This window comes from Setaria viridis, chromosome 7, assembly GCF_005286985.2.
Source record: "Setaria viridis chromosome 7, Setaria_viridis_v4.0, whole genome shotgun sequence".
Taxonomy (NCBI): Eukaryota; Viridiplantae; Streptophyta; class Magnoliopsida; order Poales; family Poaceae; genus Setaria; species Setaria viridis.
Genome location: NC_048269.2, coordinates 30275192 through 30302355, shown reverse-complemented (window position 1 = coordinate 30302355; position 27164 = coordinate 30275192). Strand labels below are relative to the sequence as shown.

The following is a 27164-nucleotide window of genomic DNA, read 5'->3' as shown; positions in this document are numbered from 1 at the left end:
TTCTTACATGGCGTTCTGAAAGAAGAGGTTTATATGAGACAACCACCAGGCTTTGAGAGTGCAAAGAGTTCTCAACAAGTGTGTAGGTTGGGCAAAGCCATCTATGGTTTGAAACAAGCACCAAGGGCCTAGTATGCTAAATTAAGCTCTAAGCTTATTGATCTTGGGTTCTTTGCTTCCAAATCAGATACTTCTTTGTTTATCTACTATAAATCTGGTATAGTCATTTATATATGCTTATATATGTGGAAGTGAGGCTATCTCGGCATTACTACAAGATTTGAAGAAAGACTTTGCTCTAAAAGACTTGGGTAATCTGCATTATTTCTTGGGCATTAAAGTTCAGAGAGATAAAGATGATGGTTTGTTGCTGTCCCAAGGAAAATATGCGCAAGAAATCTTGGCGCGTGTGGGAATGACAAAGTGCAAACCTTCTCCAACTCTGTTATCTTCTACTGAGAAGCTTTCGAGATATGATGGTGAATTGTTGAGTGATGAGGATAGCACTTGGTATAAGAGTTTACTTGGAGTTCTCCATTACTTGACCCTTACAACACCGGATAAGAGGATACTTCGGTATATCAATCATACTGTCAATGTTGGTCTCAATATTTAACGGTTTAGCGGTCTTGTTCTAAGTGCATTCTCAGATGCTAATTGGGCTAGTAGTGTTAATGACAGAAAGTCTACTGGTGGGTTTGCTATTTATCTTGGCCCGAACTTGATTTCATGGAGTGCTAGGAAACAAGCCACTATGTCAAGATCTAGCACAAAAGCAAAATACAAATCTATGGCTAATGCAACAGCAGAATTAATTTGGATGGAGTCCTTGTTGAAAGAACTCGGTATTAAACTTGAGCAGCCGCCATGTCTATGGTGTGATAATTTGGAGCAACTTATCTCTCTGCAAATCCAGTCTTTCATGCTAGAGCAAAGCACATAGAAATTGATTTTTATTTTATGCTAGAGCGTGTGGCGAAGAAGCAACTTCAGATTCGGTTGGTTTCTACTAAAGATCAACTAGCAGGTGGCTTCACTAAGGCGTTACCCATTGGAAAGCTAGAAGACTTAAGAGTCAATCTAAATCTCAGGAATTCACGGAGTTTAGATTGAGGGAGGATGTTAGAATTAGTTATTATCTCGTTTAGATTGAGGGAGGATGTTAGAATTAGTTATTATCTCGTGTATCCTAGAGATAGAGTCCTAGAGATATAGAGATAGAGTCTTGCTTGTCAAGTTTCACAAGCTGTATTCAAGATAGACTCCATGTAATCTTAGCATTGTTGCCCCTACATTAACAAGGAACCGTGGGGACGCCAAGCTTGACGACCACGTTACCAAATCTTTCACAGGAAACAGGCGCCGCCACGCAGGGTGGTGGCGAGCGAGGCGGCGCTGCGGCTGCTTGGCATGAGAGAGGGAAAGGTGCTGTGACTTGAAGGCGTCCATGTACGGCTAGCGCGACGAAGCTGGACCAGAATCGAGGGCGTGGTCGCCTCTGGATCCCAATTTGCGCGCCGTGGGGTGCGAATGCGATGGATGCAATGATGCAAATGGCGCGATGGCCAACCATCGTGTGGTGCCCGGGGCACCGACGTCGAGGTTGTTAGCGTCATGGCGTGTCCAAAGATCATGTACAGTATAATGTTGTGGCTGTTCCACACGTGCGAAACATGCCTTAATTTTTATTGCAACGGGAACGCGATCAGCTGTTTATTGTAGATTCTAGACGTCAGCATCATGGCTCATTCGAGGAGGTCGAGGAACTGCGACTTGAACGCGTCGACGTGCTCCCGCTGGAGCACGGAAACCGACACCTGCACCCCGGCGCCGTCCCTGGCGCGGACCAGCTCCACCTGCCCGTCCTGGTTCATCCTCACCAGCGCCACCCGCCTCGGCATCCCCCACCCAAAGTCGCCGGCCTCGTACGCCCTGAACCCCGACGACCCCGACACGTTCATGAGCCGCTCCATGGGCACGGCGTCGGGGATCCTCAGGAACTCCCACCCGCCGGCCGGGTCCGCCACCATCTCGCCGATTGTGCCCTGCGCCGCCGACGCCGCGGCCGCCAGCGCGCGCTCGCCGTGGAGATCCCGCGCCGGCAGCGCCGCGACGAGGCACCCGCTGAGGCACGCACCGAAGTACCCCGCGCCAGCGGGAGGGTCGAGGCGGTCGCGGACGTCGGCGAAGAAGAAGAGGAACGCGTCCTCGTCCGCGGGGATGGACCAGCACCGCACGAAGCACGTCCATGCAAGCGCGACGACGGCAACGAAGCTGGCCAGCGGCGCGCCGTGGGCCTCGCCGAGGCGGACGATGCGCTGCTTCAGTCGCTCGATGTGTTGCGCGTCCAAGGTGTACGTCCAGCGAGTGAACCGCAGGCGATCTTCTTGCAGAACCGGGGACGTCCTCGCCTGTGGTACACGGACACGTGTCCGTCCTATTCAGGTTAGAAAAATCGATCGAGTTGGACTTAGGAGAACCGAAGAACGTACGGCTGGAAGGAACGTACCACGGGCAAGTCCGGCGTGTACTTCCTCAGGACGCTACGGGCAAGCTCCTCGCCGCCGGGCAGCCTGACACGCGAGCGGTCGAAGCATGGTGGCGGCTCGGGCGGCGTGTCTCCACAGCACGTCGCCGCCCACGCCTCCACGAACCTCCACCTCCTCAGCGACTGCCCGTCGGCGACGGCGTGGTGCACGGTGACCCCGAGGGCCACCCCCCCTCCCTCGAAACGCGTGGCCTGCACGGCCAGCACGGGAGCGGGCAGCAAGGTCATGTCGAGCTCCGGAACGAGCCGCTCGAACGTTTGCACGTCGTGCTCCTCCTCGTCGGCGAGGCGGCGGACGTCGGCGTCGGACTCCGCGACGACGAACCTGACGCCCTCGTCGGAGGCGGAGCAGCGGATGGCGACGTCGCCGGTCTCCGCGAGGTGGACGAGCTTACCGGCGAGCGGGGCGAAGGTGGCCAGCGTCGCCGCAAGGGAGGACCGGAGGGACTGGACAACGGTGTCGAAGGGCGGCTGCTGGTGGTCGCCCTCGAAGAACAGGATGTACTGCAGCTGTGGAAGCACCAGCCACTGGGCTTCCATGGCGTTGAGTTGATGGCTTCCGGTGGCAGTGCAGCCTTTGCCGGCACGGCAACGCAGCTGACGTCGACGATTCTCACCGGAGACATGGAGGAGAAGCAAGCAGACAATAGGAAGCTCAATGTCGAGCTGGGTCGGTGCTGTGTCCGATTGACAATTGGCAGAGTTTTTAAGGCTCAGCAATTGTCACGTTTTACATGTGAACCAAGTATGCATTGGGTACTAAAAATTAAAGATTACGTAAACCTCCCTATAAGTCATTTGAAGTTTGATATTGCCTCCCATAAATCATTATATTGCAAATACCCGCTCTCACTTAGTTTTGTAGGGGAAACCCCAGTGCGAACATGCTTATGCGATTCAACATGTTTTCATATGTTGCAAGCGGTCAAAGTGATATTTATCGAAATTAGATACTTTAAGGAGTACAGTCTCAGCATTTTTCGGAGATTCCACAGACAACAGATAAAATTGCTAATGAGCGAGCTTAAACATTATTGAACTGAGTTCCACTATTTGCATAAAATATTTCAATGGCAGCAAGATTAATAAATCTAATGTAAGCACCGGTACAAATTTGCCTTGGCTAGCTTGGCCTATGGTGGCTCTACATCAGGGAAGATGGGTTGATCCAGTTAAGTATGTGCACATTGCGGAGGTTTTCACAACATAACCGAGTATAAATTGGCAGAGTTTTTAAGGATCACAAATTGTCACGTTTTACATGTGAACTAAGTATAAATTCAGTATGCATAATGCATTGAAGGTAAAATGTGTAAACCTATACATGATCACTTAAAGTTTGACATTCTCTCTCATAAGTCCTTATATTCCAAATAACCATCCCTACTTAGTTTTGTACTTTTTGGAATATAATCACCTACTAAGACTTTAGTGGTCTTGAAAAGTACTATTTGTAGTACAAATTAATAAGGATTTTGTTTTTCGCCCTAGGGATATCATACAACGTTACTAGTGGCCTCATTGTATCGAATATTCAAATAGTCTAAGATTAGGAGTGAACTGATGATTTTGGAGGGCATGTGCCCTCGCATCGGTCTCCTACCGTTAGGGGCGGTAAAGGACTTGTAATTGTAATTTAGCTTAGTAAATTTATGGATCAAGCTCAATAAGGATCAGACCATAATACTATATGATTTTGAGGTAAAAATAAATAGGGTTGAGTTGGATTGTGAAGAATACATGAGGGCCATGATCCATTACCACCCCTACCGTATTGGATGTTGTGTTGAGATTGGTGGATTTAGAGATGGATTTGAATATAATTGGGTGTGAAAAAGAAATTATCTTTTTTAAAAAAATGAATAGAGAGAAACAACCATGTACTAAGGAACACTGTGGATTCGTTGGTGTGTGAATCGTGGTGCACTCGAGGGTTTTTCCTATTTTATTTATTTGATTAAAGAATGTTTCATATTTAATGATCAACATTCATGCAAAGAAAAGAATTAATGATCAACAATTTATGACATTTCCTTTCTCAACATTAACCTGGCATCTTTTACTTTGTTAATTTTAACAGCAATTTCTAAAATGCCATCACAATTGTTACATTACTCCAGCACCAACATTGTCGCATGGGAACTGGATATGCTTGTTTTATTCCAAATTAGGAGTATTATTAATTTTCTTGTACAATTATAGTTATGTGACATGAACTCCGACATGAACGCGTCCATGTGCGCCTTTTGGAGCAAGGACAGCGACACCTGCACTCCGTTGCCGTCCCTGGCGCCGAGCAGCGCCATTTGGCCGTCGCGGTTCCTCGTCACCGGCTCCGCCCGCCGCGGCCTCCCCCACCCGAAGTCCGCAACGTCGTAGGCCCTGAATCTCGACGACCACGACACGTTCATCAGCCGGTCCCTGGACACCACGCGGTGGAGGTTGATGAAGTCCCACCCGGCGGCGGGGTCCTCCGCCATCTCGCGCACCGCGCCCTGGACCGCGGCGGCGGCCGCCGCCAGGGCTCGTTCGGCAAGGAGCTCCCGCGCTGGCACCCTCGCCACGCACGCGGAGAGGCACGCGCCGAAGTACTCCGAGCCGGCGGGTGGGTCCAAGCGGTCCCGGACGTCGGCAGCGAAGAGGAGGAACACGTCCTCTTCCCCCGCCAAGGGCTTACAGCGAACGAAGCACGTCCAGGCCAGCGCGGGGACGGCGGCGAAGCTGGACGGTGGGCAACACAGGGGCGCGCCGCCATGGCCCCTGGGCTTCGCCAAGGCGACGATGTGCTGCTTCAGCCGTTCAATTTGGTGCACGTCCAATGTGAACGTCCGACGACAAAACCCAAGGCGGCGACCATCTTGCAACAACAAGGCTACCACAGGCAAATTTGGCGCGCACCTTCTGAGAACTCCCCGGGCCAGCTCGTCGCCGTTAGGGAGCTTGACACGCGAGCGGTCGAAGGACGGTGCCGGAGGTGGCGTGTCGCCCGCTCGCCCCGGCACGCCGCTGCCCATGCCTCGACGAACCTCGCTCATCACCGACCGGCCATCGGCGACGCCGTGGTGCGCGGTGACCCCGAGAGCGAACCCGCCCCCCTCGAGACGCGTGGCCTGCACGGCCAGCAGCGACGCCGGCAGTTCACTCATCTCGACCTCCGGCACGAGCCGTTCGAACGCGTGCAGGTCGTGCTCATCATCGCCGGCGAGGCGGCGGACGTCGGCGCTAGACTCCGCGACGACAAACTTGACGCCGTCCGAGGCTGAGCAGCGTATGGCGACGTCGCCGGTGCCCGCGAGATGGACGAGCTTGCCGGCGAGCGGGGCATAGGTTGCCAGGGTAGCCGCGAGGGAGGACCGGAGGGAGCGGAGGACCATGTCGAAGGGTGGCAGCTGGCTGCCCTCGAAGAGCATGAGGCACTGCAGCAGCGGAAGCACCACCCACTGGGCTTCCATGGCGTTCAGCTTGATAGCTTCCGGCGGCAGCTCGGCCTCGGCCGGCACAACGACGTAGCTCAAGTCAACTATTCTCACCAGAGACATCGTCGGGCCTCTCACTCCTGACACAAGAGACTCGGACAAGTGGTGTGGCCGTGTGCTTGTTGAATCGGAAGACTCATGGGCCCTTTTCAAAAAAAAAAAGACTCATGGGCCGATCCATATACACATACGAGCCACGTAGGGTAGGTACCATTACTGTACAAACTGTACCCACTTGACAATGTGCTCAAAGCTCCGTCAACTATGACGTCGCCTGCTAAGACTTTCCGAGTCCCAAAGGAGTACTGCGAATTAATAAGGAATCTATTTTTATCAAAGTTAAACCTTCCACTGAGGCATGGTACCGTTATTCAAGTATAGCTGGTTGAGGTATGGTACCGTTATTCAAGCTTATGTACACCCGCTAGAGAATAAGCTCCGCTATTAGCTATTTTAGAATTCCATTACTAAATCCTTTAACCCGCTATTTAAAACACTGGTTTTTGCCCTACGAATTAAGAAGCGTGGCTATGAGTGGATGGAGAAGAAAGATGAATTGTTCGGCATCTTTACTTGCTCAATCAATTATGAAGTATCTTTAAAAATTGATTATGAAGTAGTGCAGTACTACAAAATTTATTACTGTAGACTATGTGTGCTTACAGAGGACTAAGGACGTGTTTGGTACCGACCACCACATATCACGCCTAACCATGGCGTGCCACAATGATTTAGTTTATTTGCGGTATGAAAATATGCTGCAGCTGTGGTGCCGTTTTTTCGCGCCAAACCTTCGGCGGCACCACAACTATGGTGTGGCGGACCGCGGCTGGAAACCAAATACGCTATAATATCTATCGATGTAGTAGGTTGAATAAGCAAGCTGGGCTGCAAGAATACTCAGCTACTCAACCCGCTGCAAAATGAGAAGAAGGCGAAAGAAAGAATGAGAAGCAGAGGATCTGGACTACGATTCAGCTGTCAATCATCACGGTACAATATCTTGGGGTTCTCCAAAAATGGAAGTGCAAATGTGCAATAGGCCATCGGCTTGACAACTTCCTCGTATGTGTGCTCTCTGCCTAATAATGTTCATATGTAAAACACCATATGCATTTTTTGTTGTCGTTGTTGTTTTCATAAGGCCTAGTCTTCTTCAGCTATCTTGCCTAGCTACTTTCCATGTAGTTTGGAGCAATGCAGACTGTAATTCCTGTTCAAACTTAAAAGAGATACTTTCACCGCATGTCTTTTTCATAGAGATACTACTTGCAGTATCTCGTATATCACCCTATACTATCTCATATATCATCGACGGAGCTTCTGGCAAGCTCATTAAACCATGAGGTTCATCAATTTTACAACAAAAACTCCCACAACGTCCAAGAAAGATACAACACCCACACATACTAAAGAGACAATTATTGTCGACACCTCCAACAAAGCTCAAGCACAACACACCCTGAAGAAAGCATCATGTAGTCCCTGACTAACTCTACTACCAAGTGGCTATACTATGACGATTCCATACCACCCGCGGCTGTTAAGCACTGAGTCAAAACGACAGACGATAGACGTGATCAATGGCATCTTGGAGGTGCTTCCGAGATCCTAACGATGTCCTCCGACGTCCTTCAAGGAGAGGAAACTACAGAGGAGGAAAAACCATTGAAAGGAGAACGAGGAGGAAGTAGTAAGGGTGCAAGCCGAGCAAGAGAAGGCAAGCTATGGGGGCATTTGTGATTGGCGGCACAAGAGGATCTCAGAAGTGACACCTTCGTGAAGGGGACGACGTCGAACAAATGCCACCATCACTCATGGGATGTTTGGATCCCCGAGCTAAACTTTAGTCCCTCTCACATCAAATGTTTAGATACTAATTAGGAGTATTAAACATAGATTATTTATAGACTATTTACAAAATCCATTGCACAGATGGAGGCTAAATGGTGAGACGAATATATTAAGCCTAATTAGTTCATGATTTGACAATGTGCTGGTACAGTAACCATTTGCTAATGATGGATTAATTAGGTATTTATTCGTCTCGCTGTTTAGCCTCCGTCTGTGTAATTAGTTTCATAATTAACTCATATTTAGTCCTTCAAATTAGTCTCCGAATATTCGACGTGATACAAACTAAACTTTAGCTTAGGATCCAAACACCCCTCAACTGGAAGACCGAAGTGGGTTTTCACCCAAGCCCCCAAAACGAACTGGAGCAGGGATGCTTCGACGGCGCCTCCAAGGAAGGAGGTGACGCCCGAGAACGTCACCGCCGCCGGCACCGTTATTGAACCGGGCAGAGCTTTCGTCCAGCACGCACAATACCCAAGCTACCAAAATCTCACTAGCATCGTCGAGGCTGACCTGCAGCGGACGTAGTGAGTACGCAGTGGCGTAGCCAAGGGGGGCTGGCAGGGCCATGGCCCCCTAATGTTTCTGCAAACATGTACTGTATACTTAGTTTTCTAGTAGGTAAGTATAGAAAACAGTGAATGATCGAATGATTGTTGGTTATTGCTCTGTTTGTGCACATGATAAAAAATATGTAGTCTATTAAGTTAAATTGAAATTGAAATCAAGCACTAGTATACTAAATTTAAACATGTAGTCCATTAAATATGTAGTCCATTAAATATTGTTCACACGGACCCCTCCAAACGAAAATCCTGGCTACGCCACTGAGTACTGGCGATGCTTGGGGCGCGGCGCCGACCCTGCCCACACGTCGTCGTGAGCCACCGGTGCACCGCATGGCGTAGCTAGGTCGGGACGCCGCGCCCGGACATGGAAGCCGGGCACCGAGCCCAATTGTTTTTGCCGGCGCCACAACCCAACAGCAGGCAGCAATAGCAACCAGCTGGGGAAGACGCCGCGCATCGCCTGGCCGGAGGCAGCCCTCGCAGCCTCGACGCCAGATCCGGGCGAGTCCACCATGTCAGCGCACGGATCCGGTAGCCAGCCGCACAGATCCGACCCCTCGTCCACCAAGAGATCAGCACGGCGCCACCACCCCTCCGGAAGACGTCGACCATCAGCCCGGAGGACGCTCGGTCCCACTCCAGGAACAAGGCTGCCACCAGCAGGGGCGCCAGATCCGGGCATTAGGGGATTGGATCGAACTGCAGTTGCACCACCATGGCCTCCGGAGTCCACCATGGCTCGTGAGCAGGATATGGTGGATCAGAGGAGGGGGAAGGAAGGAAACGGCAGAAATCGCCCGGCCGCCGCCTTCCTCGAGCCCGCGCGGGCTTCCGGCGGAGCTCTCCGGCGGCGGCGCGGGGCTGGGAGGGGAGGAGGTTGGACTGCGGGGCGGTGGCGGCGGTTCCGCCCGAGTTTTCCCTTTTCTTTTCGCCGAGCCCATCCCTGCCACCATATACTATTGTTTGGATCTATGCAGTATGTATCTATTTCTGTAGCAGTTTCAACTGTACAATTCATGCTCTTTCTTAGGACCTATTTGGCAGAGTTACTAGTTCAGCACACACTGTGATTCATTTTTTTGTTTGAAAAGGAACACACTGTGATTCGAGGAGAAGCTCTGCAAGTCACTCCTAGGTTTATTCCACGAAGTTATTCTAGGAGCTTTCTCCGTGAAGTTCATCCAAAAAAGTGATTCTAGGACAATTCTATAATTTATTGAACTATTTGATGATTTTCTAGCACTACTTGTAAATTGTGTAACAACAAATGACTAAGACAATTTGTAGCAATAAAAAACAACAAAAAATGATTGACTATAACTTATCCATTTTGTAACAAAAAATGACTTAAAAAAAGAATGACTAATAATACTTATACAATTTCTAGCACTAATTATATATTTTTCTAGCACTATTCCACTAATTTCTGGCGCCAATAAAACAATGCATGGCAATTTCTATAAATTTATGTATATTTCCTAGCACTATTTATTAATTTTCTAATTTTCATAACACAATTTCTAGGAAAGTAGCTAGGCAGGATAAGCAATTCATGCTTTTAGAACCTATTTGGCAGAGCTACTGGTTCAGCACACACTGGGATTCAAGGAGAAGCTCTGCGAGTCACTCCTAGGTTTGTTCCACGAAGTGATTCTAGGAGCTTTCTCCGTGAAGTTCATCCGAAGAGTTATCCTGGAGAATTATTTTCAGTCACAAATTCACTTATACCGGTGAATCACACTCAGAAGAACTCTACTAAACAGAGCTTTGACAGTATCTTAAAAAGTAACATGTGATGAAGGGCATACACTACAGTACTACACAATGGCGGACAGAACACTGAAACATGCATGAGTACACATCAACGACATAGCGCTTGCAAGGGAGCTAGATCTTGCAAAAACAAGCTTTACAAGTCGTGGCCCCAAGTCCCAACAGAGAAGATGAAAGGTAGAAAAAGACGTGAGTTTAGCAGTTAATCAACAAGAGCAATCGACCAAAGTGAAAATATAAGGGGAAAAAAACAGAAGCTGCTAGCCACATGACCCGTTTTCCCTTCTGCTTCCATCCAAGATCTGGTGACCGGTCGCCAATGTCGCAAGGCCGTCCAAACCTCTGCGCCAACAACCCTGCCTGTGCTGCATGTATTCTTCACAATCACAAGTACAGATGCAGAGAACTAGAAGTTCAGAGCCATGCATGGGCAGAACCACAGAAAGTTCAGACACGACTGGATCAAGAACACCATCAGTGAAGAACCACGGAACTAACCCATACTAGATGCCGACGCATGCATCGATGTAGGCAGTTCTAGTTTCCGCCGAGCTTGGTTGGATAGAAGAGAGGAGGAGACCAGCAGGGGGCACCTCGCTGGTCCCCCAAAGGTCTCCTCACCGGAGCTCCGGCTGAATTTATACTGCGGCTTTGCCGATCGCAACGCCGATTAGTTTACGCAGCGCTCTGCTTTAGTGGACGGCTAGCACTAGCAGGGGCCTAGCTTAGCTTGGGGGCATGGGCCTCCACGCCCCTGGGCTGCCTGCCTGGGTAATCTGACTCTGATGGTGATCATGCTGCGCATAGGGAGTGCCTGAGTGACTGACGGAGTGTGCTGCATGCAAAGGCCTTGTCCTTTGACGCCTGGCCAGAAAAGGCTCGAGAATCTCCCTGCGCGCGCAGGCCGCTTGTTCCGTGCAAGCCTCAGTTTTAGTGCGAGACGCGGCCACACCCCATGCGTGAAAGCCTGCCTAGAATCTTTCCCTCGACTAGGCAATTACCAACACAAACCAGTTACTTAGGCAGACTAAGCTCGCTGATTAGCTAGTGATCTGAAGTTTCAGTGGCAGGAGTAGTAGAGGAGCAGCGATGGTTTGTTTGGACTTTGGGTGACCCAGCCAGCAGCAGTGGCAACACAGTTGCCTCGTCACAGGAGGACTCACGTGAACATGCGCAGCGGCGGACAAGCGCCGCTGTTGCCTCCATGTTCTCGTAGATCGATGTGCAGTGCGCCGCTGCCGTCGACGAGTCCATCCATTCTCTCCACGTCTGCACCTCGCAGCCCCTTTTAACCATCGTCTGAACATCTGACGACGACGCTTATGAGTTTCAGCACACGCTTTACCGTCAGCAACTCAGCATCGCGGGTGCAGACTGCAGCGTCTCCCCCCATAAACCAAGGCAGGTTTCAGAGATTTCGCGGCGTACGGCCGCCTAGGATAACCCGTGAGCGCCATGCACTTTGCACACGCACGCACGCTGCTCGCCCTGGTCCCTGGCATCGCAGGCTCGCAGCCCGCAGCAGGGTACGGGGCACGGCGAAGCAGGGGGCATCTCTGCCTGACTGCCTCGGCGCTGCATGGTGCGCCGCACGTCGCGTTCGCGTCGGCCCCAGCTCGGCGTGGCGCGTGGATCTACGAGACGAGAGCGAGCAACAGGGCTAACTGCCTGTTCCATCAATGCCGCCGTGTGTTTCTTGCGCGAGCTAACCGTGGTCGCCATGCTACCAGTATTTCTTTTATGCGTGTGAGGCCGTGCATGATTCGTGGAACCACGTGACATAAACTATGCTCTCGATATATACTGACAGTGCTCGCTGCCAAAAGTGTGCACGTCCGCCACTGTGCGTCGTCGGCATGCGTGTGCATCGTCTCCATCAGTTCATGCATGCAGAGGGCAGAGCCCAGGCGGACAGGTGTAACTGCAGGTTACGTGTCCGCGACGATCGATCGCTCGACGTCACATGTCAGCACTCAGCACTATGAATTAGACTTCTCGTGATCTTTTCCTTTGCAAAAAGAAAGGACAAATATTTGAAGGCCAGCAGTGAAAATTTCTGACGCTAAGGCTGAACGAGAGACCAGAGAGAGAGGAGGGGAGGAAAATTAGCCACGAATGCTGCGGCGTCCGTAAGATCGTTGGATGCATCATAGCCTAACGAAGAAGATGGCGAGCTCCGGGCCGTCGCCGCCGGGCGGGCCGACCATGTAGAGCGACTCCGAGTCGCGGGATCCCACCGTGTGCTCGAAGCTCCCGCGCATGTAAGCCATCTCGCCGTCGGGCCCGTCCACGTCCGACCTTCCCGGGAGCACGCCGCCGCCCATGGTCACGGCCCACAGCGTCTCGAGCACGGCGATGTCCTCGTCGGTGGGCTCCCGCCGCACCGCGTACCCCACGCGCTTGCCGTTGCAGAACATGGTCCACATGGGCTCCTCCAGCACCCACCCGTCGTCGTCGTCGTGGCGCTTGAAGCTGGCGCCGCCCACGCCGGCGGCACCGGCGGTGGCGTCGGCGGTGTCGCCGCTATCCGCGTGCTTCTCGCTCTCCAGCACGATGCGCGCGCCCGCGTGGGCACCGAGCTCGCGGAGCAGCGCGTGCGTCGGGAGCGCGAGCTCCACGACCAGCGTGGGGCGGCACCGCGCGTTGTCCTGCAGGGACAGCGAGACGCGGCCGTCGCGGTAGCCGAAGAGCGTGCCGGTGAGGCGGTGCCGGGACGCCGCAGCGCTGGAGGACGAACCCATGAGCTGCGACAGCAGGGAGTCCGACGGGGTGAGCCGCGCCGGCGTCGCGATCCGGCACGCACCGGGCTGCAGCTGCCGCCCGCACCGCGGGTTCAGCAGCGGGAGCGACCGGCACATGCTCTGGAACATCCGCATCGGCCGGGAACGGCGGGAAGGTGCACGCCGCCTCGGCGGCTCCTCGAGCGCGTGCCCCGCGGAGCGCGCCGGGGACGGAGCCAACGCCTGGCACTCGATGGGCTTGTCGTCGTGGTCGTGGTCGTGGTCGATCCCCTCGGAAGACATGGACGCCGGGCGCGTCCTGCGGTCGGGCTCGTCGGCGGCGCCCGCGTCGACGACGTCGGCCATCACGGAGGGAGACGAGCTGGGCCCGCGCTACCGGTGCTGCGCGCGGCGGCCGGCGCGGCCCGCTGCTCCCCCCGATCGGCCGCCTGCGAGCGCGATGAATAGCCTGAGGCTGTGGATCTGCGCTGCCCGTCGGAGGAGGCATGGCGGGGTGCTTTCATGGGATCGCCGGCTGCGGTTGCGGTTCGGCATGGCGGGCTGAATTAGCTAGGCCGTGATTCGTTGGCGTGGTTAGGAGCCACCGGCGCCAAACGCGCCAGCGCGGCGGCCGAGTCCTTCCTTTTCCGGGGGGCTAGTTTGCGCATGCATGCACGTGGCGGCGTCGCGGTTGGTGGTATTCTGGGCTTCCCATCCCAAATTGACTGGTGAATAGGATCGGAAGCCCATTTCTGGGAAATTCGTGACGGGAGCCCAAGTTAATACAGTATTTTGGTGATTTTTTCTTTGAACGAACCGCACGTGGGTATTTCATTGATATAACAGAAAAAAAAATACAGGACTACAGTCATAAGAGGCTATAGGCAGAAAAAAGAAGAGGAAAATAAAAATAAAATAGACTCATCCAGTTGGATTGGGACATCAACGCGAGTAGCCACTTAACTCAAAACTGCCACACCCGATCAGTTGGATTGAAACGTCAATACGATCTCACCGTTCCACCCGTCATGACGGCTTCAGTCTCGTTGGTTGCCAGACGAGGACGCAGATGGATTAAAAATGTTGGTTGCCACGAAGACGAAGGCTGCTATCACGTTGACGTCCCCTGTGGCTCACGTTCATCTTTTGCTCTGAGAGAGAAACCAAGTAGGTGTAGCATTTGTGCATGTAACAAACTCGCAGCGAGCGCAGTTAGATCACAATCAAACAGAGGACACCGATGTCAGATTCAATTAAGCGAGATTCCGAAACGATAATTTCGCCGATCTGAGAGGTCGTGTGCAGCTCATGTAGGGCTTTCAATCTCTCAGGCCAGCCAATTAAGATCAGGGAGCAGGAGTACAAAGGCCAGGGTGCAGCCGTACACGACGGGACACGTCGGCATCGTCATGAGCTAATCGACTTTAGGAGGTGATCAACAGTAATAGAATAGAATGCGATGTTGATACCACCATTGGTCCTCTTTTCGTCGATCACGAATCTTACACGGGCTGATGATCATAGGAAAACACGTACAAGAGCAGGTGGGTCGTTTTGAATTTAGTAAAACAGATTCTCCTACGATTTGAGATAAGTCTTTCTGCAAGCGGAACTAAGGTGACACCTAGAAAAATGAAGGAAGTCATTTCTTATTTTTTTATAAGAATACCGACCTAGCTTCAATTGCTTCAGTTGGAGCTGCTGTCGGTATTAGGATCCTATTCGTTTTCACACTCCACAGATGGAGTGTTCCTTCACTCGCCCAGGAACTCATTCCCCGTCTCGTCTGGGAATATGGCGAAGAACTCGGCATTTTTCTTCCACAGATGGAGTGTTCCTTCACTTGTCAGGAACCCATTTCCCGTCGCGTCTGGGAACATGACGAAGAGCTCAGTATTTTTCTTCCACAGATGGAGTGTTTCCTTCACTCTCCCAGGAACCCATTCCCCATCATGTCTGGGAATATAGCGAAGAGCACGGCATTTTTCTTCAAAATGAGAATGTCGACTCCTCGAATGCCAATCGATATGAGGAAATTGCGCATGTCCTCGAATTTCCGCTGCTAGTCACATCGATCTCATGCTGTCGCACCCCGGATTCCCAAGCCTGAAAACGCGACAAAAAGGATGGACAAAAACTCTGCTCTAAGTGGATAAGCGTGCAGATTAGAGAAATCCCAGTTGTTAAGTAATTAACAGCTTATTATACTCTCTCCGCTGAAGAGATGTTGACCGGTCAGGCCCAGGTATCATCAACCAACCGACCGAAACCTCACGTATGCAATTCATCAGGCTGCAGCCGCAAGCAGCAAAGCAAGGCAAAGCTCTGTAGAAATTGAAGCCTCGGCAAGTGAGGTGTCCTTCAATGCCCTCGCAGCTGGTTAAACGCCTACCTGCCATGGCTACCAACACTGCCATTTACAGGATTACCCCTTGTACAGTTGCTGGTTGCTCTCATTATGCGGCGGCACAACATCGACACCGGCAGTCTACGTTCCTAGTCCAACCTCTCCAGTCTCCAGGGGCATTCTGGGGAATAATCTCGGGCCCCACCTGCCCTAGCTCCGCAGCAATAAATTAGGGCTCGACGCCGTATGAATCTGCAACAGAGGGGGAGTAAATACACCCTGACCTGAGCGCTGCATCATCGGCATCCTCAGGAAAGGGGAGTGCACCCAAAAGTTGATGAACAATAGCCAAAGGGAAACAGTAGCGCTAGGCTAGAGACTAGAGGCACCGCCCTCCATTCTCCAGAAGCTCCCAGCACCTAGAGCGGCCGCAGCGACAAAGGCAATGGATCAGCACAAGGAAAAGGAGGCGGAGAACAAGTCCCAAGATTCGACGGCGGAGCAGCTTAAAGAGGCGTCCTCTAAAGAATCGATGGATCAGCGCGCGGGGTATAAAGCGGAGGAGGAATCGGCGCCGGCGGGTCTGCTCATCAAGGAGGTGGCCTCTGGAGAAGAGTCCTGGCCGGCGCTCCTCGCGCACCCTTGCTCGCTGCTGCAGCTCCTGCTCCGCGCCTGCGCCGGCTGCCTGGGCCTGCACGGCTACTGCAGCAGCGACGACCCGAAGGCGGCCGCTGCCGCTGCACCGGACGCGACGGCGGCGGATTCGTCGCAGGAAGGGGAGGGCGGCGACAGGGCTAACGTAAGTGGAAAATAGTGGATCGATACGATGTCATCGCTTGATTATTAGTTTGCACGCGCGTTTCTCGGTAACCGATCGATCGATGTCCATTGACTGCTCCCGTAGTGAAAAAATATATGCAACCGTTGCAGTATTTGTACATGCAGGCGGAGGTGCTCGCCCGGGTGCGGGCGGTGAGGAGGCCGCCGCCGCCGGGGCAGCGTCCGAGGGAGGGCAGCGGCGGCAATGGAGGAGCACATCACTAGGACATCTTCTTGGGCGCCCAGGAGACCAGGAACAAGGTGATGAAACGGTGATGCCTCGGCCTCCGCGCGCCGCAGCTTATGTATTTTGTCGTCGAATCGAATCTATGGCCGTCTGCTTCCATGTACGTAGCATCTAACTTTGTATAAAAGTACTAGTAGGTGTGGGCGTGTGGCTAAGAAGTTCGAGTTTGCGTTGGCTTCATCTCTGGTCTGAACTTGGAATAAGACTCTGAAAGTTTGCATTTGCTAATCGACGTGTGTGTGAGATAAAGATGTTTGTCGTCATCTTCAGAGGGGGTGTTTGGATACCCCGTGCTAAAGTTTAGTACCTGTCACATCGGATGTTTGATACTAATTAGAAGTATTAAACATAGACTAATTATAAAACTAATTACACAGATGGAGTCTAATTCGCGAGATGAATCTATTAAGCCTAATTAGTCCATGATTTGACAATGTGGTGCTACAGTAACCATTTGCTAATGATAGATTAATTAGGCTTAATAGATTCGTCTCGCGAATTAGCACAGGGGTTCTGCAATTAGTTTTGTAATTAGCTTATGTTTAGTCCTTCTAATTAGCATCCGAACATCCGATGTGACACTGCTAAAGTTTAGCACCTAGTATCCAAACATCCCCTATTTTTGTTGCTGGGTGGAATGCATATAAATTGTCCAACCGTCAGTCAACTACGTCCAGTGATACATGCGACGAGAGTTCCTTTCACGAAATTCTTCGAGTTCGTGGTAGATCCGAATGACAGGCATGTATCTCTGGCACACTTGTTAAGGAAGAGGAAAAGCTAGGAGTAGCTCAGATCAGATCGGTCGCCGCAGGCCCGGGCCCGGAAAAGATCGAGCTGAACACCGATCAATGATGTCTGAATTATGAATAATGGATGTCCGGATTCAGCTTTACATGGGAGTGGGACAGCGTCACTGCAATGTCCAATGGATGATATACATGTCAAGCCAAGGGAAGGATTAAAGTGGATGGAGTGCTGTAAAAATGCTGAAAAGAAACGACAGAGTCGCATATACATAGTAAAGGTCCCAACTGCAAAGTCTTTGTTTTCTTTTTATGATTGACATGGCAAAGTCCAAAGCCAGTGCCCTCCGTCCGCGGTTTCTTGGCAACGAAAAAAAGGACCGTTTGATTCACTTTGCTTATTTTTAGCACGTGTCACATCGAATGTTTAGATACTAATCAGGAGTATTAAACGTAGACTATTTACAAAATCCATTACATAAGTAGAGGCTAAACGGCGAGACGAATCTATTAAGCCTAATTAATTCATCATTAGTAAATGTTTTACTGTAGCAACACATTGTAAAATCATGGACTAATTAGGTTTAATAGATTCGTCTCGCCGTTTAGCCTCCACTTATGTAATAGGTTTTGTAAATAATCTACATTTAATACTCCTAATTAGTATCTAAACATTCGACGTGATGGGTGCTTAAAAATAAGCAAGAGGAACCAAACCACGCAAAAGTCACACGAGGTCAGGATGGAGATTCAGAAAAAAAAAAAAAGAGGAAACCAGACCCCATTAAATTACAGGGAATCGTCTCGAGGGTAGAACCGGCAGCACCGAACTCTCCTTCCAAGACCTAACTAGACTCGTGACCTCGCTCGTGCAAATTTTATCGGCAGTTTACGTGTGCGTACGGGTCGCTTCTCCCAGATGTTTTGCGTTGCGTGTGGCGACTGTGGGCATCGTTGCCGCGAAGGCGACCGTGCGCATCTTCGGCTTTGGGAGGCCGAACCAACGAGGCACGGCCACGGCTTTCGAGCCTTTCGCGTCGGGAATGCACCGGCCCTGCTGTATGTAGCGGGCGGCGGATCGATCGAGCCGGCCGGCTGGCCCATGTTTTCCTTCCGGGCCGTGCTATCACCGCTTTACCTCTGGCCCGTGCAGGAGTTAGGTAGGTTTGTGATTATGAGCCTTTCGTCGGCTGCCGGCCTGCCGCACCCTGGGCCTTGAATTAGTCATGGGCCTTGAATTAGTCTCGGCCTTAAGACGAGTATTCCTGTCTATCTCAAGCATTGCGCACATGGAAACATCTGCTGCACTACCCTGTGGTGTCAAAAGAAAAGATTCTCAGCACAGAATTAATTTCAACACTATTGAGTTGTGATAGGCAGTAATTACCTGTACAGGAGCATTGATAGCAGCACGCTCAATGTGACCCCTTTGGCCAGAAGTTGCATAAGCCATGTTTGGAAAACGGCGTGATCGCCCAAGTAAAGTATAAACTTCACACTTCTCCTGTGCTAGTTCTTTCTGCTTCATTTGCCAAGCCAGAACCTCCTTTCTATCGCTATACCAGAGTTTCAGTGTGTCTTTTGCTTCCTTAACAGAAACCTGATAAGGGAGAAGGTTACATACACATTTCTTTGGCTAATCAGCATGCGGGTTGTTTTCTGGTTTCTAGCTGATTGGTATGAACCCAGTAGTCCAAGCCGGTACTGATGTGTAATGGACACTGAAGTTGAACTGTTGATATTAATTTAGATTTTAGAACTATGTTCATTTGATAAGTTTGTACCTTCCAATCCCGAGCAAGCCCATGGGCTGTTTTTCCGTATGCAATGGAGAAATTTAGCATTTTAGCTTTCCTCCTCTCAGCACCAAAAGCATCCTAAATCACAAGAAAGCATTAGAGTCTGTTTCGTCATATATGTTCTCATGCTAATAACATTTCCTGGATCCATATCCACAATTAACTCCACGGTGTATGCTGGACCAGAAGACATGGAAAATAGGAGGGGGGACTGTAAGTGCAAGGAAGTACAGTACACCAGATAGAGCAATAAACTGGTAAGCCTGGCCATAGTTTTAACAATTAGAAGGAATCAATATAATTCTCAGAAATACCATAGCTAGCATACCTTCAACAGCGGCACAGGAGGTTTCTCTTGACCAGGTTGAGGATGCCATTCAAGAATTACTCTCTCTTCTTCAACAGCTTCGCGAATATGCTGGTACATGATCATGGCTGTCCTGGAATGGCAGTCACCGCCAGCTTTGAAAGCATCTAACATGCTTTTACAATCAGCAAGATGTGCCAAGATCCTGAGCTCCAGCTACACATAAAAGAAGTATGTCTTTTTACTTGGTACTAGTACCAGCGTACAAATATTTGAAAACTCTGCTGAGCACAATACCTGACCATAATCAGCAACAATAAGAGTGTTCCCTGGAGCTGCAACAAAAGCTTGGCGGATTTTATACCAATCCTTTTCAAGTGCAGGTTGGTTCTGTCATGGAGGAATTTACATCACAGGTTCAAAAAACTATTTGATGTTGGTTATTGATATCACAATAATAGAAGATCTCAATCAACCAGCTCACAGCTTCCAAGGACAAATATTTCTCATCTTTTGGTTTTCAGATTAAATACTGCAACAACCTCAGCTAATTATTTTGGGCCATTGAGTTCACAGAAACCGCGGAGCTCATTTTCAGACTTAATATCAGTAAAAGCTTGCTTATTGAGTTGATGAACATGCTTATTGGGTTGCTCATCCAGTCCATACATATTAAGAATATAGAAACTGCCAATCTAACTGCTACATGCATTTGTATGATAGTTTATTTCCCAGTTCAGCACATTAGCTATAATCCATCACCAGGTCTGTAATTATGACACCGTGCCTTATGTTTCAAGTTAGGATCCAACATTCAAACTGCCTGTTGGTCCTTCTCGGAAATGTTCTAATATGTTGAAAGACAGCCCAAATCCTGTATAATGTTTTACTGTAATAAACACAGATCTTGATGGCCCCAAACACAAGCAGAGCGACCTCACCGGAAGCAACAGCCACACTACAAGGGCAGGGGTAGGAGAAGGCCACTGGGATAATATATTTGTTTACTTCTTGTTTGCCTTTGATTGATACAACCCCTCTCTTACAGACAATTTGGCTTGCAATATCTGCAAATTGTAAAGTTGTAAGCACGAGTTAAATCTGACTGTGATATATCATGTACTTCCCTAAATAATTGCAATTATACTTTTGTTCTTGGTTCTATTTATACCACAATAGTCTTGTATAATGATGCAACAGAGCGGACACCAGTACAGTACTCTTCAAACAAAAAGAACGAGGAACTAAGCTGCATTTCACCTTCCTGATTCGCAACAAAAAAAAATATTTTCAACATATAACTTAATTGCCCAGTACCATACCACCAAACAAATAACTCAAGATAATAATGTGTATCTACTTCATGCTGTTCAGGATCCATGGGACCCCACATTTTTCATGGATATCATATTGAACAATAAAGCAAAAAGTGTAGGCATACATTGTGCATAAGGAAGTCACGGAAAGAAGAAGAAAACATGAAGCAAACATTGGAATAAAAGAAAGGTGGGTATGTAGTCATATGTACAACCCTGACTCCTAATTTCAAAGGAGAAGTATATAGTGCCTGATTGGATATTTCAATATCAGATTTAGGCAACAAGCCATGGCAGATACAAACGAACGTAAGGATCTTATATAAAACTTCAAACAGTTGCCAAGGGTTTTCATCCCCTACCTCTGTGTCACATGCATGGAAAAAATTTCTGTACTTCGCAGTAAGCAACTGGACGACACTCCTAGCTGACTTGACATCATCAACCACCAGAACTTTTTCATAGATGGTACCAAGTGCCTTCCGTGCATCTTTAGACTCCTGAGACTGCTCTAGCTGGTGGAGGTTGTACTGTCTCCTTGGGTGAGCATTCATTCTCATCTTTAGCATTGCCATCTGTAGCCTTGTCGTCAAATGGTAAGCTTGTTTCAACTTCAGAAATTTTTGGAAGAGAAGCATGAAACTTGGAACCATTAGGCCAATGAGCCTCCACTTCGGATTCATTAGGCCTTTTAATTGGTTTGGTGTCATCCTTAACAACACTGGCCTACAAACACAGCCCACGCAATGTCCACACGCCCACACTTTGCATACATGTCAACTAACGCATTCCCCACAGCTATGTCCGAATCAAAAGCAAGGAACCGCACCATCCTGCCATGGATCTCCCTTCCCTTCATCAGCTCCCCTTCCTTTGCACAGACATTGAGAACGCTCGGCATGGCGCGTAGATCATTCGCCATGTTCACGGCCTCAACCTGCCCCCTCCTGAAAAGATCCAGGGCCTTTGCTGCCCTCCCAGCCCTCGCATATCCAGTGACCATGCAATTCCACACGACAGCGTCCCTCCTGGGCATCTCGTCGAACACCCTCATGGCGTCATCCAGCAGACCAGCCTTGGCATACATATCCAGCAGCGCCCCCGAAACCACAACATTGGGGAACATATCCAAGAACCGCGTTCCGGAGCTCCGCGCGTGCGCGGCGGGCACGGCGAACCTGTTGGGCCGGTGTCCCGCTGCTAGGAGGCGTGCAAGGAGCTCCAGCACCGTGCCGGGCGGGGACACAGCAAGGAGGATGTTGTAGGTGTGCATGGACGGCGAGGGCATTCCATCGAACACCTGGCGAGCCCGATGGAGCGCCCCGCAGCGGCAGTAGAGGAGGATGAAGTCGGTGTTCAGGGTGGCGTCCGGAAGGCACCCGCCAACCAGGGCCCGCGCATGGAGGTGCGTCCCTGGGGAGAGCGCCCCCAACGCAGCGCAGCGCCAGAGGAGGGCCGACAGGCTCCCGGCGGTTGGCAGCGGCATTTCCGACACTTTCTCCGATGGTGCCGTCGGATCATCCGGTTCTGAAGCAATTCTGGCCAAAACCTCCTGTTTGATTTCAAAGTAAATATGCTTCGTCCGACGGTCAACTCCACAGGGCATCGGAACATCCAATGCTATAGGGTTTCCTCTGCCTTCTCAGCGAATTGCTCCGACGCTTGTAAAATGAGCCCCATCGAATCATCCGGTGCACTCGAGATTTTCCCATGTTTTTCCTGTTGTACCAATTGCTCCGATGGTTAGTCCGACACTTGCTTTGGTGGGCCATCGGAACATCCGATGGTGCATTTTTCCTTCTAACTCGTCCAAAACAAGCACCAAAGATACCGTCATTAACTGATTGCGAAATTACCATTTAGAGAAGTTTGTCATTTCTCTTTCCTCTCATTTTATCACAATGTTCAGAATCACTTGGTTTGAGGCTTTGAGCTACCTGTTGTGCGGTTTGATGGCATCAAACACCAGCACTACTGCTGTTGCAGTCGGGTTAGAGAAGACATTTCTTCCCTTGAATGAATCGCTCTTCTTTCTCTCACCCTAGCAATTCATGCAAGCACAGTACTCTAGATCTGATCATGGTAGGTTTAAGTCCTTCAGCAATCGGCAGAACACATAAAATTCCGTGCTTCACATCATAAAAGTCTGTTCATGTGTAGCACATCAGCAATGAAGTCAGATTGGTTGCTTTATCCTCAAACCACAATGAGATTGTCTATACTGGATCATTGCAAATCCAGTGCCCAAATAGCTCTCAGTACATGCTCAGATATTCATCTTCAGATTCTGAAGCACCCATATCCTCAAGTAACTGATCTAAAACCCATAGCATCCGTCTCCTCAAGTAGCGTGGGATGCTCCCTTGGTAGAAGGCATGGGCTCTTCCCTTCACATCAACCCAACTGCAACCAGGTGTCTTCATCATGCCAAGTTCCCTCATCCTTGACCTTAAGCCTGCAACACAATCGGACCATCCAACTGAATCATAAATGCCACAGAGAGTAACATAGTTGCTAACATTGCCTTCTTCTAATTCAAATAATCTATAAGCTGCAATCTCTCCGACATCGACATTATTATGCATCGCACAAGCAGAGAGCAATGCTCCCCACAGACTGGCACCAGGCTCCATAGGCATCTTCCTTATGAATTCAACAGCTTCTTCAATGGCGCCAGCACGCCCCAAGAGGTCGACCATACATGCATAATGGTCAGCAGTTGGCTCTACACCGTGAACTTTGCTCATCTCATCGAAGATCCTCCGGCCATCACTCACAAGCCCTGAGTGGCTGCAACTTGACAGGATCGAAGTGAACGTGATGCAATTTGGCTTCAGCCCTCTGGACACCATCTCCTCGTAAATCCTCAATGCTTCTTCCCCCATGCCATGGACACCATAACAAGAAATCAGTGTCGACCAGCTCACCACATTCTTCTCCTTCATACCTACAAACACAGCTCGCGCAATGTCCACACGCCCACACTTTGCATACATGTCAACTAACGCATTCCCCACAGCTATGTCCGAATCAAAAGCAAGGAACCGCACCATCCTGCCATGGATCTCCCTTCCCTTCATCAGCTCCCCTTCCTTTGCACAGACATTGAGAACGCTCGGCATGGCGCGTAGATCATTCGCCATGTTCACGGCCTCAACCTGCCCCCTCCTGAAAAGATCCAGGGCCTTTGCTGCCCTCCCAGCCCTCGCATATCCAGTGACCATGCAATTCCACACGACAGCGTCCCTCCTGGGCATCTCGTCGAACACCCTCACGGCGTCATCCAGCAGACCAGCCTTGGCATACATGCCCAGCAGCGCCCCCGAAACCACAACATTGGGGAACAAAACGAGCCGGACAGCGAAGCCGTGGAGCGCGGCTCCAAGAACCGCGTTCCGGAGCTCCGCGCACGCGCGGAGCGCGGCGGGCACGGCGTACCTGTCGGGCCGGTGTCCCGCTGCTAGGAGGCGTGCGAGGAGCTCCAGCGCCGCGCCGGGCGGGGACACAGCGAGGAGGATGTTGTAGGCGTGCATGGACGGCGAGGGCATTCCATCGAACACCTGGCGAGCCCGATGGAGCGCCCCGCAGCGGCAGTAGAGGAGGACGAGGTCGGTGTCCAGGGTGGCGTCCGGAAGGCACCCGCCAACCAGGGCCCGCGCGTGGAGCTGCGTCCCTGGGGAGAGCGCCCCCAACGCAGCGCAGCGCCGGAGGAGGGCCGACAGGCTCCCGGCGGTTGGCGGCGGCATTTCGACGGCCTCCGTATAGGACGCGGCTGCTCTGACGGAGGACAGCAGATGCGCGCGCGTGCACGGGGCCGATCGCGCGTTCCCGACGGGGGAAACGGCAAGAAGCCAAAAACTCTGCACGGCTGCTGCGTTTTGAATGGCAGTGCAGCCCTGCGACGACTGCGGGCTCGTGAAATGATTCGTGACCCGGGCCGCCGGGCGGAGAGGGAGAGGTGACTGGCCGGCGAGGCAGGCTGCAGTCGGCGGTGGCTTTGAAGGAAGCCGCGCCCTGGGCCTTGAATTAGTCTTGGGCTCTTGGCCTCTTGGGCACAACACTTTTTCGGTCGATCTGATCTCTCTCTCTTTTTTTCCTACTATTTTCTCTCCAAAAAGAAGAACGAAAAATATGATCTCGCGCACTTCTGAAACGAGTGACCCAATCGTCTTTTGCATCGTCAGGCAGGCAGGCACTCGTGTCCCCGGGACCGTGCCTCCGTGTGGATCACAATGCAGGGGACACGCGGGATTTTGGAATGTTTAATACGAGGTGCTAAACTTTAGCAAGGTCATATCGGATGTTTGGATGCTAATTAGGAGGACTAAACATGAGCTAATTACAAAACTAATTGCACAGATGGAGTCTAATTGGTGAGACGAATCTATTAAGGCTAATTAATACATCATTAGCAAATGGTTACTGTAGCACCACATTGTCAAATCATGGACAAATTAGGTTTAATAGATTCGTCTCGCGAATTAGACTCCATCTGTGCAATTAGTTTTGTAATTAGATTATGTTTAATACTCCTAATTAGTACCAAATATCACCCCGGCCTCCTCGTTTGATTTCAGGCTTTCAGCAACGGGTACTTCTTCGGCGTCCACACTCCACTCCAACGCGCGCAAACACCACCGGTGGACGCTATACGCAGATCTATCCGAAAATACTTCTAATCCGGCCACTCGTGGCTCAGCCGCTCAGGCAGTCAGGCGTCCCTCAGAACCCATGGCTCCGGTGAGGATCGTCGCTGTCAGCTACGTCGCTGCGCCGGCCGACGCGGTGCCACCGCCCGAGCCTATCAAGCTCAACGCCATGGAGGCGCAGTGGGTCGTGGCCCCGGTGCTGCAGCACCTCCTGCTCTTCGAGGGCGATCAGCTGCCGCCCTTCGACGCCGTCGTCCAGTCCCTCCGGTCTTCCCTCGCGTCGACCCTGACCTCCTACGCTCCGCTCGCCGGCAAGCTCCACTACCTCGCGGACACCGGCGAGGTCTCCATCTGCTGCCGCACCGCCGGCGACGACGGCGTCCGGTTCGTTGTCGCGGAGACCGACGCCGACGCCCGCAGCCTCGCCGGCGACGAGGACCACGACGTGCTCACGTTCGAGCAGCTCGTTCCAGAGGTCGACATGGCCTTGCTGCCGGCGCCGGTTCTGGCCGTGCAGGCGACGCGCCTCGGGGGAGGCGGCGGGGTGGCTCTCGGGTTCACGCTGCACCACGGCGTCGCCGACGGGCGGTCGCTGTGGAAGTTCGTGGAGGCGTGGGCGGCGGTGTGCCGAGGGGACACGCCGCCCGCGCCGCCGGTATTCGACCGTTCCCGTGTCAAGATGCCTGGCGGCGAGGAACTGGCCCGGAGTGTCTTGCGAAAGTACGCGCCAGACTTGCCTGTGGTACGTTTCCGCGAGCACAAGCACAACACATTTTTCGCCCCCTCTTTTGTTTTGGCAAACAAATGTCTGATTTGCCGGAGTATCTGGTTGTTTTTTCTTTTAATTTATGACCTTGCCACTAGGTAACCGTGCCCGATGTCTGGCACCAAGATCGCCTGCGGTTTACCCGCCGGACGTTCAACCTGGACGCGCCGCGCATCGCGCGGCTGAAGCAGGCCATCGCGCGCCTCGCCGAAGCCCAAGGCGGCGCGCCGCTGCGACGCCCTCCGTCCACCTTCGCCGCCGTCATCGCGCTAGCCTGGGCCTCCGCCGTCCGCGGCAGGTCCATCCCGGCGGAGGACGAGGTGTTCCTCTTCTTCCTGGCCGACGTCCGCGACCGCCTCGACCCTCCCGCCGGCGCCGACTACTTCGGCGCGTGCCTCGCCGGCTGCATCGCGAGGGTGCCGGCGCGGGAGCTCCACGGCGAGGGCGCGCTGGCGGCGGCGGCGGCGGCGATCCAGGACGCGGTCGGGAAGATGGTGGAGGACCCGCTCGGGTGTTGGCCCGGGTGGGAGTTCCTCAAGTTGGCCGCCGCCAGCGGCCTGACGGTCCCCGCCGATCGGTTTATGAACGTGTCCGGGTCGGCGGGCTTCAGGGTGTACGAGGTCGCCGACTTCGGGTGGGGGAAGCCGCGGCGGACGGAGAACGTGAGGATGAACCTCGACGGGCAGGTGGCGCTGGTCCGCGCCAGGGACGGCGCCGGGGTGCAGGCGTCGGTGTCCATGCTGCGGCGGGAGCACGTCGACGAGTTCGAGTCTGAGATGCTCAAGCTACTCGGATGATTTTGCAAGCTGCAATTAATTTAGGTGATGTTTGGATCACTAGTTCATGGGCTAAACTTTAGTCCCTAAATTTTAGCTCCTAAACTTTAGTCTTGCTGGGTTGTTTGGATCCATGAGCTAAACTTTAGTTTCTCATCAAACAATGACTGATTTGCCTCTTGTTAATGACTCCATGCACATGCACAGGAATGCACATGCACCCGTGCGCCTGCTAGGAACTACTTGTTGTTCCTGCTGGTTGCCTACCATGCGCCTGCTAGCTTCTTCCATGCTCTTTCACTTATCTCGGATAAAGTAGTCACCAGCCGCCAGCAATGGGAATTCTCCACACGGAATGTTTCTACCACTAATTTCCAATCTGATTCAATAGTTAGCAAGTTTTCGATGCTCTGTAGATCACTGACACTAGTATATTACATACATAGCCT

At 51.5% G+C, this 27164-nt stretch overlaps 4 protein-coding genes, 1 long non-coding RNA gene and 1 pseudogene across 7 annotated transcripts; 2 read left to right on the top strand and 4 right to left on the bottom strand.

Annotated features, from left to right (window-relative positions):
• Nucleotides 1–1548: 1548 nt before the first annotated feature.
• On the bottom strand, nt 1549–6118 carry LOC117865787 (uncharacterized; annotated as a pseudogene).
• A 4098-nt stretch (nt 6119–10216) lies between these two features.
• On the bottom strand, nt 10217–11111 carry LOC117862961 (uncharacterized). Its single transcript, XR_004642090.2, has 2 exons — nt 10722–11111; nt 10217–10599 (listed from the first exon to the last, which is right to left on the bottom strand). It is a non-coding gene; the product is annotated as an uncharacterized lncRNA (long non-coding RNA).
• A 1094-nt stretch (nt 11112–12205) lies between these two features.
• On the bottom strand, nt 12206–13703 carry LOC117865338 (protein MIZU-KUSSEI 1). Its single transcript, XM_034749505.2, has one exon. The coding sequence runs from the start codon at nt 13307–13309 to the stop codon at nt 12371–12373; it is 939 nt and encodes a 312-aa protein (XP_034605396.1). The 5' UTR covers nt 13310–13703; the 3' UTR covers nt 12206–12370.
• A 1855-nt stretch (nt 13704–15558) lies between these two features.
• LOC117863073 (uncharacterized) lies at nt 15559–16584 on the top strand. 2 transcript variants are annotated; one of them, XM_034746660.2, is made up of 2 exons: nt 15559–16089; nt 16236–16584. In XM_034746660.2, the coding sequence occupies exons 1-2, from the start codon at nt 15736–15738 to the stop codon at nt 16332–16334; spliced, it is 453 nt and encodes a 150-aa protein (XP_034602551.1). In that variant the 5' UTR covers nt 15559–15735; the 3' UTR covers nt 16335–16584. The 2 variants fall into 2 exon arrangements, with proteins under 2 accessions (XP_034602551.1, XP_034602550.1); XM_034746659.2 differs by having other exon boundaries at nt 16221–16584.
• Nucleotides 16585–17861: 1277 nt separating this feature from the next.
• Nucleotides 17862–24610, bottom strand: LOC117865182 (putative pentatricopeptide repeat-containing protein At3g11460, mitochondrial). 2 transcript variants are annotated; one of them, XM_072295087.1, is made up of 7 exons: nt 20887–24610; nt 20150–20275; nt 19506–19598; nt 19230–19424; nt 18887–18979; nt 18490–18702; nt 17862–18414 (listed from the first exon to the last, which is right to left on the bottom strand). In XM_072295087.1, the coding sequence occupies exon 1, from the start codon at nt 24268–24270 to the stop codon at nt 22780–22782; it is 1491 nt and encodes a 496-aa protein (XP_072151188.1). In that variant the 5' UTR covers nt 24271–24610; the 3' UTR covers nt 17862–18414; nt 18490–18702; nt 18887–18979; nt 19230–19424; nt 19506–19598; nt 20150–20275; nt 20887–22779. The 2 variants fall into 2 exon arrangements, with proteins under 2 accessions (XP_072151188.1, XP_034605212.1); XM_034749321.2 differs by having other exon boundaries at nt 19506–20275.
• Nucleotides 24611–25122: 512 nt separating this feature from the next.
• LOC117865184 (anthocyanin 5-aromatic acyltransferase) lies at nt 25123–26901 on the top strand. The gene is made up of 2 exons (XM_034749322.2): nt 25123–25915; nt 26038–26901. The coding sequence occupies exons 1-2, from the start codon at nt 25256–25258 to the stop codon at nt 26734–26736; spliced, it is 1359 nt and encodes a 452-aa protein (XP_034605213.1). The 5' UTR covers nt 25123–25255; the 3' UTR covers nt 26737–26901.
• The last annotated feature ends 263 nt before the right edge of the window (nt 26902–27164 follow it).

Excerpts from the sequence above, each read along its gene's own strand:
- LOC117865182 (XM_034749321.2), bottom strand. The coding sequence starts at position 24,270 with ATGCCGCCGCCAACCGCCGGGAGCCTGTCGGCCCTCCTCCGGCGCTGC.
- LOC117865184 (XM_034749322.2), top strand. The coding sequence starts at position 25,256 with ATGGCTCCGGTGAGGATCGTCGCTGTCAGCTACGTCGCTGCGCCGGCC. Across the intron at positions 25,916-26,037 it reads ACGCGCCAGACTTGCCTGTG|GTAACCGTGCCCGATGTCTG; the intron begins GTACGTTTCCGC and ends CCTTGCCACTAG.
- LOC117865338 (XM_034749505.2), bottom strand. The coding sequence starts at position 13,309 with ATGGCCGACGTCGTCGACGCGGGCGCCGCCGACGAGCCCGACCGCAGG.
- LOC117863073 (XM_034746659.2), top strand. The coding sequence starts at position 15,736 with ATGGATCAGCACAAGGAAAAGGAGGCGGAGAACAAGTCCCAAGATTCG. Across the intron at positions 16,090-16,220 it reads AGGGCGGCGACAGGGCTAAC|TATTTGTACATGCAGGCGGA; the intron begins GTAAGTGGAAAA and ends CAACCGTTGCAG.